This window comes from Mesocricetus auratus, unplaced genomic scaffold (genome assembly GCF_017639785.1).
Source record: "Mesocricetus auratus isolate SY011 unplaced genomic scaffold, BCM_Maur_2.0 Super-Scaffold_100025, whole genome shotgun sequence".
In the NCBI taxonomy this organism is placed as follows: domain Eukaryota; kingdom Metazoa; phylum Chordata; class Mammalia; order Rodentia; family Cricetidae; genus Mesocricetus; species Mesocricetus auratus.
Genome location: NW_024429206.1, coordinates 14006644 through 14020833, shown reverse-complemented (window position 1 = coordinate 14020833; position 14190 = coordinate 14006644). Strand labels below are relative to the sequence as shown.

Below are 14190 nucleotides of genomic sequence, written 5' to 3'. Positions count from 1 at the left end.
GATTTATTTTTTTGGTTGTTTCTTGCTGCCTTTTCTTTCCTTTTCTGTATTTTGCAAGAGGACCGGAAAAAATAATAAATTGCATGCAAAAGGAAGCAAGCAGCTTACTCCTCCAGTCTCTTGTGAGGCTCAGGGTCTCAGACACTTAAGTGGGGAGGAGGTAGCGCCGAAAGGCGTGGAGGAGGCTGAGCGGGCTCGGGGTTCGCCTGGGATCCTGGGGGGCTGCGGGGCTCGGTGCTGGGCGGCGGAGGGAGGAGGAAGAGGGATGCGGGGAGTGGTGGGGGAGACTCCTTAGGAAGTGAGTGTGCGCGCGCGCTTGTGGGGAGATGAGGCAGCTGCTGGTGCGTTTTGGGGTCTCTGATGGAAGCTTTGTGGTGGGCCAGCTGCCTCTCCCCAAGCTCTTAACCTTCCCCCCTCTCCTCCTCCTCCTTGCACTAGCGGTCGGCCGGCGGGGGCGGTTAGGGTCTCAACCCTTCCGTTTCAGCTTTCCAGCTTTTCTGTAGCTCCGGAGCGGCTCCAGCCTTAGAAATGCCGCCGGCCCCGGGTTCCGGCTTCCCGGGTTGGCCGCTGTGGCCGCCGGGGCTGCTGTTACCGCTGAGCCGGGCGCTGCAGCGGCTTCTCTCGGGGCCTACATCTGCCCCGCCAGCTCATGCCCCGAGCCCCCTTCAGGGGTTACATAACCGGGCTCCCTGTAGAGCGGGCAAAGCTCTGTACACCACTGGGGTGGGGGCAAAGGAAAGCCCCCAAATAGCATTTCCACGGCTTCAAAAGATGCAGGAAGCGAGTGCTTCGTGTACAGACAGTTGGGCCTTGGGGGTGTGAGCCCCTTTTTCTGCTTTTCAGCATCTTTGGCATTTGCGCAAAGTTACTCAGATTGCAATGCTGGGGTGCAGTGGACGCGCGGCTCTTGCACCTGTTTGTGGTGGGCCCAGGGTGAGAGGAGACCCCCAAGTCCTCTCAGTAATGTCCCGGGTTCTCTGGTTGGGTCCCCGCAGCGTGCGATTGACCGCCAGAGATACGACGAAAACGAGGACTTGTCGGACGTGGAGGAAATCGTCAGCGTCCGTGGCTTCAGCCTGGAGGAGAAGCTACGTAGCCAGCTGTACCAGGGGGACTTCGTGCATGCCATGGAGGGCAAAGGTGAGGCGCCCCCTCTCCTGGCTACACTGTGTGCAGAGGGCCAGCGCGCACGTGGGGAGGGAACTGCCTGTGGCTGGGTTCGTATTTCGCGCCCGCGTCCCCCATTCCAGGGGATCCGGTGACGAAACAAGACCGAGCACTGGGGGTGGGGGGGTGGTAAGGGAGGAGGGCAGGCAGGAAGAGGGCTGGGCCTGGCGTGGGCCTAGGCCCTGATTGTACCCATCACTAACACCAGGGTGGTCATTGCCAAGGGGCTAGCCGACTGAGAGGGACCTGGGGACAGACTCTGGGACTGAGGGAGGACGTGAGCGCAGCATCTCTCCTCTCCCAAGCCGGTTGCGCTCTCTGCGCTGCCAGAGGTGTGGTGCCTGGCAGGAGCCTTCTCAATATCCTTGGGACTTGGGGGTGAGGGCTGTATGCTTGAAGCCTCCCATACAAACCCCTGTCATCCTGGACCCTGAGGGCTAAGAGCCGGAATGGGCTTAGGGACTGGAGGTGGCCGCACCTGCGGATAGGGTTACGCCCCTTAGAGGCTTGGGTCTGAGCCGTGGGTCTCGTAGCGCCTCTTCCTCTTCATGGGCCTTGCTTTGTGGGATTGGAGAAGGAACTAAGTGGGCTGTTGGGAGTTGTTGGCACTACACCCTCCCCAAGATTGAGGCTTCCAGCGCTACAACCGTGATAGTCTGAATAGTGGGTTCTAGGTTATGGATGTGATGAATTACCCGATGAGGCCTAAAGGTAAAATCCCTGTCCCTGGGCGGCTTGAATGGAAAAGACTTAGGTACCTCTCTGGAAACGGCCTTTTTCCATGCCTGAGATGAGAGCTGTGTGCTCTGCCCTTCCCCGTGTAGAGCAGAAGTTGGGGCCAGCTCCGGCTTAGGAGGGACCTCTTGGCCTTGGGTTTCTCCCTGGCTCTCCTATTGACAGTGTGGCTGGGGGTGTTTCTTAGATATGTTCTGTGATGCTCCTGTTTGAGGTGAGGCTTTAGGAGCCCTGAACCACCCCAGCCAGCATCCTGGGGGTCCTTTGTGGACCCTGGTCCCCTGGGGGTCCTTTGTGGACCCTGGTCCCAGAATCTATCTTGGCTTTGGGAGCAGCCCTTGCTTACCCAAGCTTTCCTAGGGTGTTTGGGTTCTTTTCTTTTTTCTTTCTTTTTTTTTTTTTAAGTTTCTTTTCACTTACTCATTTTCCATTTTGTGTTTCCCCATCCCCCTTGGAAACCCCTGTCCTCTCAGTGAGCTGACAGCAAGGGAAAGTGCCTCCCTCCAGGTTCTGGTTGAGTGGCTGAGGCCTAGAGTTAGCCCTCGAGGAGACTGTCCCGGCTTTGCATTTTTGAAATTTCTCTTTTGTGCTCATTGCCTCCTGGGGCTCTGGTGGAGTTAGGGAGAAGTGGGGGGGGCGTTTCCTAAGAAATTCATCCAAAAGCAGGGTGCCCAGCCCCATCTACATTTATATTTTCTATGTGTAAATGGGATTTTAATTCTTTTCCTTTTCCACCACTTTCCTGAGCTCTGGCAAAGCCTATGAGAAAACAGTATGCAAACTCTTCCTAGTCATTTGTCAGGAATCATCAGGCCAGGATTTGGGAGCTTTTTCTCAGGCCCATTTGTGGAAACTGAAACTGGGGGTGGGTGGGGAGTTAGGGGTGTGTGGCCTGGGAAGGTTACCATCTAGGGAGCTCTAAAGGGCGTCCATCTAGCTGCTGTCCTGGCTCTTTTCAGAGGAGGGGGCCTTGGGGCTTTGCTTGTTAATTCAGATCTGGCCCCAAACCTGGAGGGAGGAGCTGAAATGCAGAAGGAACCCTAAGCATGGATTCAAAATAGAAGCTTCTCAAACTTCTCTTCCTTTAAATCCGGAGGAATCCCCATTCACTGGGAGCCCCTGGGGATCTGAGCCTCTGGGGTCAGGGCTTTCCAGGCTCTTGGTTTTGTTCTTTCTGTGGCTCTGGCCTCCTCCTCCCCCAAGGCTGCCCTGGTGAACTGTTTCCCTGGGGCTGAGGCTTCAGTGGCTCCAGGACTCTCGTCTGTCTCCTTTCTGACCAGATGGGAGAGGACCTGTGCTCTTGGCGCCTGGCGTCAGTCAGCTGATAGTGGGAGAAAAGGGATTGTGCCTCAGCCTCCCTCCTCACCTCCATAGTCAGGGCTATGGTTGGGTCAGAGCCTCTCTGGCTTGGGAATTGAGGAAGGAAAGAAATGAGGCAAAGGGCTGAGGTCCTTTGGATAGGATACTGTGGGTGGGGGAGTCTGTACTATGCAAACTACAAACAGAAAGCTGCCTGGTGAAAAAACCATTTTGGGGTGGGGTGGGCTCCTGTGCTGTCTTCACAGTTCACTAGCCCATCCCTCCTGGTTATCCAGTTGAAGCAAGTATTCTGATGGGCTCCAGCAGAATTTCACTATAGGAAGAAAACAAAGCTGTGCCCGGTTCCCTAGTTATTTTGGCACCAAATACATAGTTTCCAGGGAAACCAGCCTTCCCCCCCTCCCCTTCACTATGCAGGATATTACAATAAGATTTTCACTGATGTTCAGCTACAATGAGAACCCTCCTCCCTGGTCTCTGTGGGGCTTCAGATCCTCCCAGGTAGCATGCTTCAGTTTAGCTGTCCCTTTTCTATCTCAACTCAACCTGGGATGTGTTTGTCTGTCCCTATTTCTCAACAGTAGCTGGTGAGTTTTCATTATAGAGTTCTTGATAAGTCTCCTCCCAGCCCTGGCTGGCCTTGGGCTGTTCATTGACAAGTTGGGACCCGTGGGGCATGCAGAGAATGAATAGGCAGAGGAGCTGGTGGAGGGATATGGCTTGGCTTTGCCTTATCTATCTTTTATTTTTCCAGAGGTTTTTTTTTTTTCCATCTAGCTGGTACCTATATCTAGTGTATAGGCCTTTTTTTTTAACCTCACCAATGGGTTGTGGTTCATTTGTTCCTCAACAACTTAACCAAATAATTGTTTTTAATTCAAATATCCAAACAGATTTTAACTATGAGTACGTACAGAGAGAAGCTCTCAGGGTTCCCCTGGTTTTTCGAGACAAGGATGGACTAGGAATCAAGTAAGTTGCTGAATTAACCCCTTCTTCCCCGATCTTCCTCCTCTGTCACGATTTCTCCTTGGGATGGGTTCTCCTGCCTTCTCACCGCTTTCAGGAGAATCTTTTCCTAAAAATCTGAGAACAGCTTCTCCTTGTTCAAGACCTGCACAAGGAGAAAAACTATCCAAAAATGATCTTTTTTCAGGAATTGGGAAGAGAAGTCCTAGGACATTTAAACAGTGATGGATTTCCTCCATCCCCATCTAGTCTGTCCTGGGCATTGAAGCAGTGATGGATTTCCTACTGCCTTCTGGTCTGTCCTGGTCTCATGTAACAACTTCCTACTGAGCATTGTTCCTCTCCTCCTCTTTTTTTTTTTTTTTTTTTTTTTTTTTTGGTTTTTCGAGACAGGGTTTCTCTGTAGCTTTGGAGGCTGTCCTGGAACTCACTTTGTAGACCAGGCTGGCCTCGAACTCACAGAGATCCGCCTGCTTCTGCCTCCCGAGTGCTGGGATTAAAGGCGTGCGCCACCAACGGCCTTGTTCCTCTCCTCCTTAAATCAGAGAGTGTGGGTAGTGAAGGAACTGGCTATCCTCTGAGCCTAGACTGGGGCATCCAGATGCATGTTTGTTTTCTCAACACACTCCCCATTTGTGGAAAATGGGTCCCCTTCTACGAAGGGTGTCTGTTCCCTCCCCCATTCCCTGCCTGCTATCTTATATTCTGGAGGAGAACTGCCAATGCTCTAGGTTGGGGAGAGATGGAGGCAGGCTGGAAGAACAGGTTCCACGCCTTGGGCAGGGATAGGAAAGGATAGGCTACCTCCCCTCCCCAGCATCTATTGCCAGCTTGTTCATGTATGTCCCTACCAGAGGCATGAGACTTTGATCATTGTCTTCACTATGTAGTCGTGGCTGGCCTGGAGCTTGCTATGTAGACCAGGCTGCCTCAGTCTCAGAGATCTTCCTGCCTCTATCAGAGTGCTGGGATTAAAGGCATGTGACACCATGTCTGCCTTTCAATAGCTCTTTGTTTTGTTTCCTTTTTTGTGTTTTGAGAGCCCAAGATGGCCTCATACTTTACTATGTGGTAAAGGATGACCTTGAACTCCTGGGCCTCCTGCTTTCACTTCCTAAGAGCTGGGATTGTAGGCATATGCCACAGTCCATAAAAGCACACATACCCTTTTCTGACTCTGACTTTATTTATTTATTTAAAATAGTTTCTTGTAGTATAGCCAAAGTTGTCCTGAAACTCACAATCTTGCTGTTTCAGTCCTCCAAGTGTGTTCCCTCTTCGTGTAAACCATCTCTCCTGTTTTCCATACAACTCTGTATGGACATTTAGCCCCCCTCTGTGTAGCCCTTGCTGCTCTAGAACTTTTCCCCTGTAGACCAGGCTGCTCTCAAACTCACAGATATCTGCCTGCCTTTGCCTCCCGAGTGCTGGGATTACCACCTAGCTGGTAAGTATTAGAGAGAGAGAGAGAGAGAGAGAGAGACAGAGAGACAGAGAGAGACAGAGACAGAGACAGAGAGAGACAGACAGACAGACAGACAGTCAGTCAGTCTAAATTAAAGCAGGTATTTGGTCCTTGACACCACGCTTCAGTTTTCTCTGCTGTAGAGTTGGCTAACAACATCCCATACTTTCCTGAGGTTCAGCTTTGGTCTTTCTCTTATAGTAGAGAGTATACTCCATGATTCTGGGTGACCTCTCTCCAAGTACTTACCTGCTTTACCAGGTTTGCCCTCTGGGTTATCTCATATTCCCCAGCATAGAACAACCACTTTGGGAAAAATAGCTTTCCCCTGGACTTGGGGTAGAGTCTAACTCTGTGGGTCATTTTGTCTATTTTTATTTTGTGTTCTTCAGCATTTTACCTACATATATGTCCATGTAAGGGTGTCAGAAACCCTGGAGCTGGAGTTGTGAGCTGTGATGTGGGTGCTGGGAGTTGAACCCTGGTCCCCCGGAAGAGCAGCCACTACTCTTAACCACTGAGCCATCTCTCCAGCCCCTATTTATTTCTTTTGTAACCCAACATTCATGCTTGTCTTTCTCCAGGATGCCAGACCCTGATTTCACGGTCAGAGACGTCAAACTCCTTGTGGGTAAGTGCTGCAAGGTGGGGCAGGAGAAGGGAAGGGGCGATCTCTACTGTTCGCCCGTTTAGACTTACAGCTGCTTCAGGAAAGCATGTCTTCCCTGGAGGAGGTTGGAGCAGGTGTAAGCTGCAACTGTCTGATTCTGGAGAACAGGTCAGGTTGCAAAGTCCTGAGAAGCTGTGTCAGGGGCTGTTTGCCAGCACAGTTTTTATGAGGCGATTTGGACCCAGTCTCTATCTCGGGCGTCAGCAATGCAATTTCAGATCTCTCCTTTGTGTTTGTTTGTAGGTTGCTGGGTAAACACTGGGTGCTTAATGATCCCTAATAGACTTTCATGTGCTCCAGGGGGAGGGGTTATGCCTCCTGCTTCCTCAGGGTTCTAGACAGGCCTAGGGTGGGGCTTACCACTCTGTTCAGCAAATGCTTGTTAGCTCTCTGAGAGCCTGTGGAGTACAGCTGTGGCTTAGCTCCCTCAACCTTCCACCAGGTGGTATTTCAGAAGGCGTAGAAAGCCCTTCAATACTCCATTCTTTCTAGAAAACTATTCCTTGCCTACATGGCAGGCTGAGAATGTAAGTGACAAGGTCCCTGCCCTCTTTACCAGGACAACAGGCTGTAAAGAAGTTGCTCACATTATCTTTCCGGAATTTGAAAGGACTTTGAGGAATTAAAGCAGGGTGGGTAGAGCTTGGTAGACTGCAGACAGGGTCATCAGGGTAGGCGTCTCGGGTTAAGGAAAGGCATTTGAACAGACACCTGAGTGCCAACAGTCTACTCTGGGGGCCTGGAGACATGATGGCTCGGTAGTCAAGAGCAGCTGTTGCTCTTCCAGAGGACCTGAGTTTGTTTCTCAGCCCACGACCACCTGTAACTCCAGCTCCCCTGGCTTTGATAACCCTCTTCTGGCCTCTGTGGGCACCAGCATACATACACAAAGACACATAAATTTAAAAAAATGTTTATTCATTTTTAATGTCCAACCATGAAAAGGATGGTCTAAGCTGTGAGATGAGCGAGGGCGAAGGCCAGAGGGACAAACTTGACGTTTCAGCTGAACCGATAAGTGGAAAGTGATGGAGGAGCTGGCAGAGGCCTCAGGGCCAGGGCGTCAGGGCCTTGGTGCCCTGGGGAAAGTTGGGTTTGGCTGTTTAGTAGGATGAGAAGTCTGGGGGAGCTGAAGAGTAGGGTGAGCCTATTGATTTATTTTCTTAGGGGATAGTGGTACTTTTAAATTAATTGAATTACTAATTAGCTAGTTAATTAGTGAATTTATGGCACTGGAAATTAAACCAAGGCCCTCACACATGCCAGCCAATTTTTCTACTAACTGGGCTATATTCTTTTTTTTGTTGCTGTTGTTGTTGTTAGTTAAAATAAAATTCATGTAGCATCCTATTTGAAGTATATAGTTTAGTGGTTTTTTTTTTTTTTGAGACAGGGTTTCTCTGTGGCTTTGGAGGCTGTCCTGGAACTCACTCTGTAGACCAGGCTGGCCTTGAACTCACAGAGATCCGCCTGCCTCTGCCTCCCGAGTGCTGGGATTAAAGGCGTGCACCACCAACGCCTGGCTAGTTTTGTTTTTTTAATGTTTATGACTTTTTGCAACCATCACCACTGTTAATTCCAGACTACTATCGACACAAACCCTGTAGCTCCTATAATTGTATTTTCCCATTACTACCTTTGTACTGAATGACCATGTTTTGTTTATCCATTTATCCACTGATGGACATTTTGGTCATTTCCACCTTTTAGTTGCTATGAATAATGAAATGAATATTTATGTACAAGTTTTTGTGAGTAACCATTTCTCTTGAGTCTTAGGAGTGAAGCTGCTGGGTCTTAGGGCGTCTTTGTATCTTTTCTATTGCCGTGACAGACTACTTGATACTGAGTAATTTATAGAGAAGTGGTTTATTTTGGTTCGTGGTTTTCGTTTGTTTTTTGAGGTAGGGTTTCTCTGTGTTATTTTGAAGCCTGTTCTGGAACTCACTCTGTAGACCAGGCAGGCCTCAAACTCACAGAGATCCTGCTGCCTTTGACTCCCAAGTGCTGGGATTAAAGGCGTGCACCACCACCGCCCAGCTGGTTCATGGTTTTGAGACTGTCAAGTCCAACAGCATAGTGTAGGCTTCTGTTTAGTATGTGTTGCTTCAACTCATTGCAGAAAGAGAAGGACCAAGCTGGGGTGTGCACAGTACTTATAGCAACTTGCTATTGAGGTAACTAATTCAGTCCCTGAAAACATTTATCCATCCCTAAGGGGTCCACTCTCCAGTTGGTGGGCCCCAACCCCATGGGTTCTGTGAGTTGCTGGTCAGCCTACAAGTGCAACTTGTTTTTCAGTCCAAGTGCTTCCTGTTTTCTAGTCCTGGCTTCCTGCCCTGGCCTTGACCTTCTGACATCAACATTCAGCAGGAGGAAAACACGCTCTCTTCTACCTGGAATTTTTCCTCTATGCTGTAAACCTGTATATAAAGCTCCTCCCTCCTACAAGAGAGAGACTTTAGCATTTTTAATGAACACACACACACACACACACACACACACACACACACACACACATATTCTCTTGGTAATAAAGGCAGCACATGCATTCTCTTAGTACAAACAAGTGGAGAGCTGGTCTTTCTTTCCCTGATAACTTGGAGTTGCTTGTGGTGCGGGCGCTGCAATTGGAGGTCCCACCCAGATGTGAAAGCGACTCGTGCAGGCGCTGCATTCAGTCACAGATACCTCCCAGTAGGCCTCACTTCCCACTGAGATACTGAGTTTCCAACATGTGAACTTCTGGGAGACATTCACACAAAGTCTAAGGTAACTAACTAGTTGTTAACTGCCAACCTGTTCCTCCATCAAGTTTATCTTACATTGGTCAGTTCTATATAGGCGTTCAAAGTGCTGCTTCTCCACACTTTGGCTTATTATGGTCTGTTTTGTTTATTGCTTTTAGCTCTAGGTATTTTCTTGTTTATTTAGTTTTGTTTCTTGTTTTTTTTGTGTGTGTGTGTGTGTTTATTTTTGTTCAAAACAGGGTCTCATTATAAAGTCCAAGCTGGTCTAGAATTTGCCATTCTCTTGACTCAACCACACGCCATCTGTGTTTTGTTTTTTAAATTTATTTTCTGTGCATTGGTGTGAAGGTGTCAGATCCCCTGGAACTAGAGTTATAGACAGTTGTGAGCTGTCATGTGGGTGCTGAGGATTGAGCCTGTGTCCTCTTGAAGAGCAGCCAGTGCTCTTAACCACTGAGCCATCTCTCCAGCTCCTTCATCTGTGGTTTTGATGGTGGCCATGTCAGTGGGTGTGGATTAGAGCGATTGGATTGAAATTTATGAAAACCACAGGTGTGGAAGATGAAGACAGCTGGCTAATGGCATGTCAGACAATTTTAATTATTTTTTTAGTTTTTTTTTGGGGGGGAGGGTCGAGGCAGGGTTTCTCTGTGGCTTTGAAGGCTGACCTGGAACTAGCTCTTGTAGACCAGGCTGGTCTTGAACTCACAGAGATCCGCCTGCCTCTGCCGAGTGCTGGGATTAAAGGTGTGTGCCACCAATGCCCGGCTTTTTTTAGGTTTTTAAGAGAAGATCTTAACTGGGTAACCAAGGCTGGTCTTGAGTCCACCGTGGTCCTCCTGCTACAGCCTTCCAAGTGTTGAGATTATAGACATGTTCTGTTATGTCTAACTCTCCTTAATAATGTTGCCCACCTGGACTTTCCAAGCCTTTTGTAGGTATATTATGCTCTGATTGCATCCAGGCCTCCTCCTCTTTCTCTTGGGCCTCGTGCGTCTCCAGGTGGAAGCAGGAAGGTCCAGTTAGATGGTTCCAGTGTCCTTGCCAGACCAGAGTTGTATGTTGACCAGGAAAGTAGGGCTAGCTAACCTGCTTTCATCTCTTAGTCCTCTTTGAGACGAGCAATGTCTTACCCTGTAGCCCGGCCTTCAGCTCACCTGATAATCCTTCTGCCTCAGCCTCCTAGATATTGGGATGATGGTATGAGCAGTCATGCCTAACTCGCACCATGTCTGGAGCCATCCTATGTATGTATGTACATGCTTCCGGGACAAGTGAGGAGCGTGGACACTGAGTGATGTCTGGCTGCAGTTCTTCTGGGGTATGGCAGTTTTCCTTTGTGGTCTCTGTCTGCACAGGCTCTGGAGGGTAGTCATAGCGTTCATAAATGACAGAGGTGACAAATGTAACTCAGACTGGCTTAAGCAGAACAGAATAGCTGGCTTATGTAATATATCCAGGCTGTAACCTTCAGACACATAGAGACCTGCGAGTTTTAAAACTGTCCCGAGAGGAAGTTACCTCTTGCCTCAGGCTAGGTGGCAAGCAGAGTCGGCTCTCTGGCCCTTGCCCTTGCCTTCTTTTCTCCTTTCTGTTTCTCTTTGCTTCCTTTTCCTGACTTACTTTGGCCACTTTCTGCCCTTGTAAAGGTAAAAACAACCAGCAGCCCCAGGCTGACACCTAGCCACCGCAGGGTCCTCCCTCTTGACTGCCCTCAGCCATGTCCATGTCATGCGTCTCTGATGGCAGATACTGTGGCACCTTGCCAAGCCTGGAGCTGGTAGCTCAGGACAGACAGCCCCAGGGCCTGCCAGTCCTGGTAGACGGAGAGTGAGGGAAAGGCGATTCTCCAGGGTTTCTCAGAGACCATGTTCCCGACATTAACTCCGGCCTTCTGCTAGGAGGGCGCTGCTGGGGTGACTGACCAATCCAATCTGGGGGTGTGTGAGGTTGGGAGCATGACTCAGTTAGCAAAGCACTCGCTATAGAAACATGAAGACCCGACGCTGGATCCCAGCACCCATGTCAGTGCTGAGCAGGCGTGGAACCTGTCTGTAATCCCAGTATTCAGGACTGATGAGGGTCTCTGAGGCAAGTTGGGTAGCTAAACAAATGGGTGAACTCTGTGTTCAGATGAGAGACCACATCTCTCTATGTGTGGTATGGAGTAACCGAGGCAGATACCTGTGGCCCCACCTACGAATCTGCACATATACTCATACAGTCATTATCACACACACACACACAAACACAAAAAGAAAAAAAGGTGGAGGGAGGCATGACCAGCTGTTCAGGCCACAACTCTGGCTGTAGACTCCTCTACTGTTTTAAAATCAAGCTTTTGTCTACTGGCCATCTGCTCCTCACTTGAGCCCTGTCTTTTGTATACAGAAATGAATCTTAGTATATTTTCCAGGCTGGTCTTGAACTCTTGGGCTCAAGCATTCTTCCTTAGCTTTCTAAGTCTCTGTGACTGTAAGCCTATGTCATTGTGTGCAGTGGCCTGGATTTAAAAATAAAATAAGAAAGTTTCCATTTCTGTGTTATACTTAAACCTTTATTTATTTATTCATTTATTTATTGTGGTTTTTTGAGACAGGGTTTCTCTCAGTGTAGCTCTAGCTGTTTTGGAACTCAACCTGTAGACCAGACACTGCCTCCCTTCCCCACTCAGGGTTCTCTGTGTAGCCCTGGATGTCCTGGAACTCACTCAGACCAGGCTGGCCTCTGACTCACAGAGATCTGCCTGCCTCTGCCTCTGGAGTGCTGGGATTAAAGGCGTGCGCCACTGCCACCTGGTGCTGTTGACTTCTTTTATTCAGCTTAGGCAGTTCATAATATTTATTGTGTGTGATCATAGATTTATTTCGCTGCTGTATAGCTTTCTGTTAAGTGAGTACCTCACAGTCGATTTATTTATGATATTGAGTGACTGGCAGTCTGGTAACTGCTAGGTTAAAGGCTGTATGAGGATCTTGTGAAATGAGTGACTCACTCCTGCCGTCCTAGCATTTGGAGACGGTTGGGCATGCAGCTGTGTGTTGGCTCAGTTTTGCTCAGCGCTGCTGTTCTGGTTTTGGTTGTCCTCTCTTCCACAGCCAGCCTTTTCATTCTCATTTCATCCATGTTACCGCAGGTGTGCAAGGCCTTGAACTTGGATTCCACTGTCTCAGTCTCCTGATTACAGACATGTGTTTCTGTGCCCTGCACAATATTTAAAAATTTTCCTTGCTTGCACTATTTCGTTGCGACAAGGTCTTGTATAGTCTAGGCTGGCTCCTGGTTCAGCCTCTCAAATGCTCACATTATTAGGTAGGTTCCATTGAGCCCAGACTGTATTGTCTTTTTAGCTTTTTTCAAGACAGGGTTTCTCTGTGTAGAGCCTGTCCTGAAACACAATCTGTAGACCAAGCTGGCCTTGAACTCACAGAGATCCGCCTGCCACTGTCTAGCTGTATAGTCTTTTTACATAGTTACGATGATGTTTTTGGCTAGGTGTGGTGGCATGTGCTTTTAAAATCACAGTGTTCTGTCTGGCGTTGGTGGCACACACCTTTAATCGAAGCACATGGGAGGCAGAGGCAGGCAGATATCTGTGAGTTCGAGGTCAGCCTGGTCTACAGAGCAAGTTCTAGGACAGGCTCCTAAGAAACACAACGAAACCCTGTCTCAAAAAACAAACAACCAAAAAAATAAACCCAGCACTCAAGAGGTGTCAGCAGGGTGATCTCTGAGTTCCAGGTCATCTAGGACTGCATAGTGTGTTCCTGTCTTAAGAATATAAATACAGTTGGTTTTGTTTTGTTTGGGATGGGGTCTTCGGGTCTTGCTATATTGCTAAGACTGGCTTTAGACTCTAGGTTCAAGTGCTCCGCTGTCACCTCCCAAGGAGCTGGGACTCCAGGCACTGCCACAGAGCCCCACAGCTGTCCTTTGTTTTTATAGACACTGTTTAGCTTCCTGCATCAACCTCTCTTGCATCATGTTGGAGAGGTTTTCTTTACCTTCTCCAAGGTCATGAAGATGCTCTTTTTTTTTTTTCCTGAAAAGCTTCTCATTGACTTTCACATTTAGATCTCAGCTTCATCTGGAATTGATTTTTGTGTTCAGTAAAACAGAGGGGTCAAGATCTTCAAAAAAAAAAAATCCATGTTGGTAAAAGGTAGCCTCTCTCCATAGTACCACCAGCATCAGATGCCAGTGTTCCCTTGTTGGGGTCTGTTTCTAGGCACATGAATCTGTTCCTTTGGCTAACCTATCCTGAGTCATAAATGTCACACTGTCTTGGTAACTTTGTAATAGGACTTACAATGTTATAGTCTTTCTACTTTCTTTTGTCCATTTAATTATTTTGCATACAGTTACTACTTATTATTGTGTGTTTAGGCTTGAAAATGCCCAGGGGAGTGTGTGCATGTCAAGATGACTTGTTAGAATCAGTTCTTTCTTTCACTGTGTGGGTCCTGAAGAATGAACTTAGGACATTAGACTTGGTAGCAAGCCCCTTTTCCCTCTGAGCTATCTTGCTTACCAGCCTGTTTGTGGTTTGTTTGGTTTTTTTGTTTTGTTTTTTTTTTGTTTTTGCTTTTTAGAGATAGGAACTCATTTTGTATCCAGGCCGATCTTCAACTCACTGTTTAGCAGTTTTTGAGGTGATCCTCCTGCTCCAGTGTAGCTGCAGAGATTACAGGAGTGTGTCATCACACCCAACTCTTTTGTTCTTTTTTAAGGTGGCTTTGCCCTATCATCCTTTGCATTTCCATATGAATTTTGCTTATTTTGCATGTGAGGATCAACCCAGGGCCTCCCCGTGCTTGGCAAACACTTCACCCTGGCTCACTCTGTATGACATTTAGAGTTACTTGTTGATATTTTGGCCTAAGCTGAGGTTGGGTATAGTGATTCACATTCTATAATCGTAGCACTAGAAGAGGCTGAGGTAGGAGGATTGAAAATTCGAGGTGAGCCCAGGCTGCCTGAAAAACAGTTCTATTCGGGGAGTGGTGGGCATGCCTTTAGTCCCAGAACTTGGGAGGCAGATGTAGGTAGATCTCTATGAGTTTGAGGCAACCCTAATTTACAGAGTGAGTTCCAGGCCAGTCAAGGCTACATAT

The 14190-nt window shown here is 48.3% G+C and overlaps 1 protein-coding gene across 9 annotated transcripts in view; it reads left to right on the top strand.

Annotated features, from left to right (window-relative positions):
* Kdm2b (lysine demethylase 2B) overlaps positions 1–14190 on the top strand; it is a 115553-nt gene that overhangs the window by 478 nt on the left and 100885 nt on the right. For 5 of the 9 annotated variants that reach the window (XM_040731548.1, XM_040731549.1, XM_040731544.1 and 2 more), the window contains exons 2-4: positions 996–1140; positions 4116–4194; positions 6241–6287. In XM_040731548.1, the coding sequence (XP_040587482.1) occupies positions 996–1140; positions 4116–4194; positions 6241–6287 (271 nt within the window). Of the gene's footprint in view, positions 1–281; positions 342–995; positions 1141–1375; positions 1500–4115; positions 4195–6240; positions 6288–14190 lie in introns of those variants that run through there. The other 4 variants (XM_040731547.1, XM_040731546.1, XM_040731555.1 and 1 more) reach the window with 3 other exon arrangements.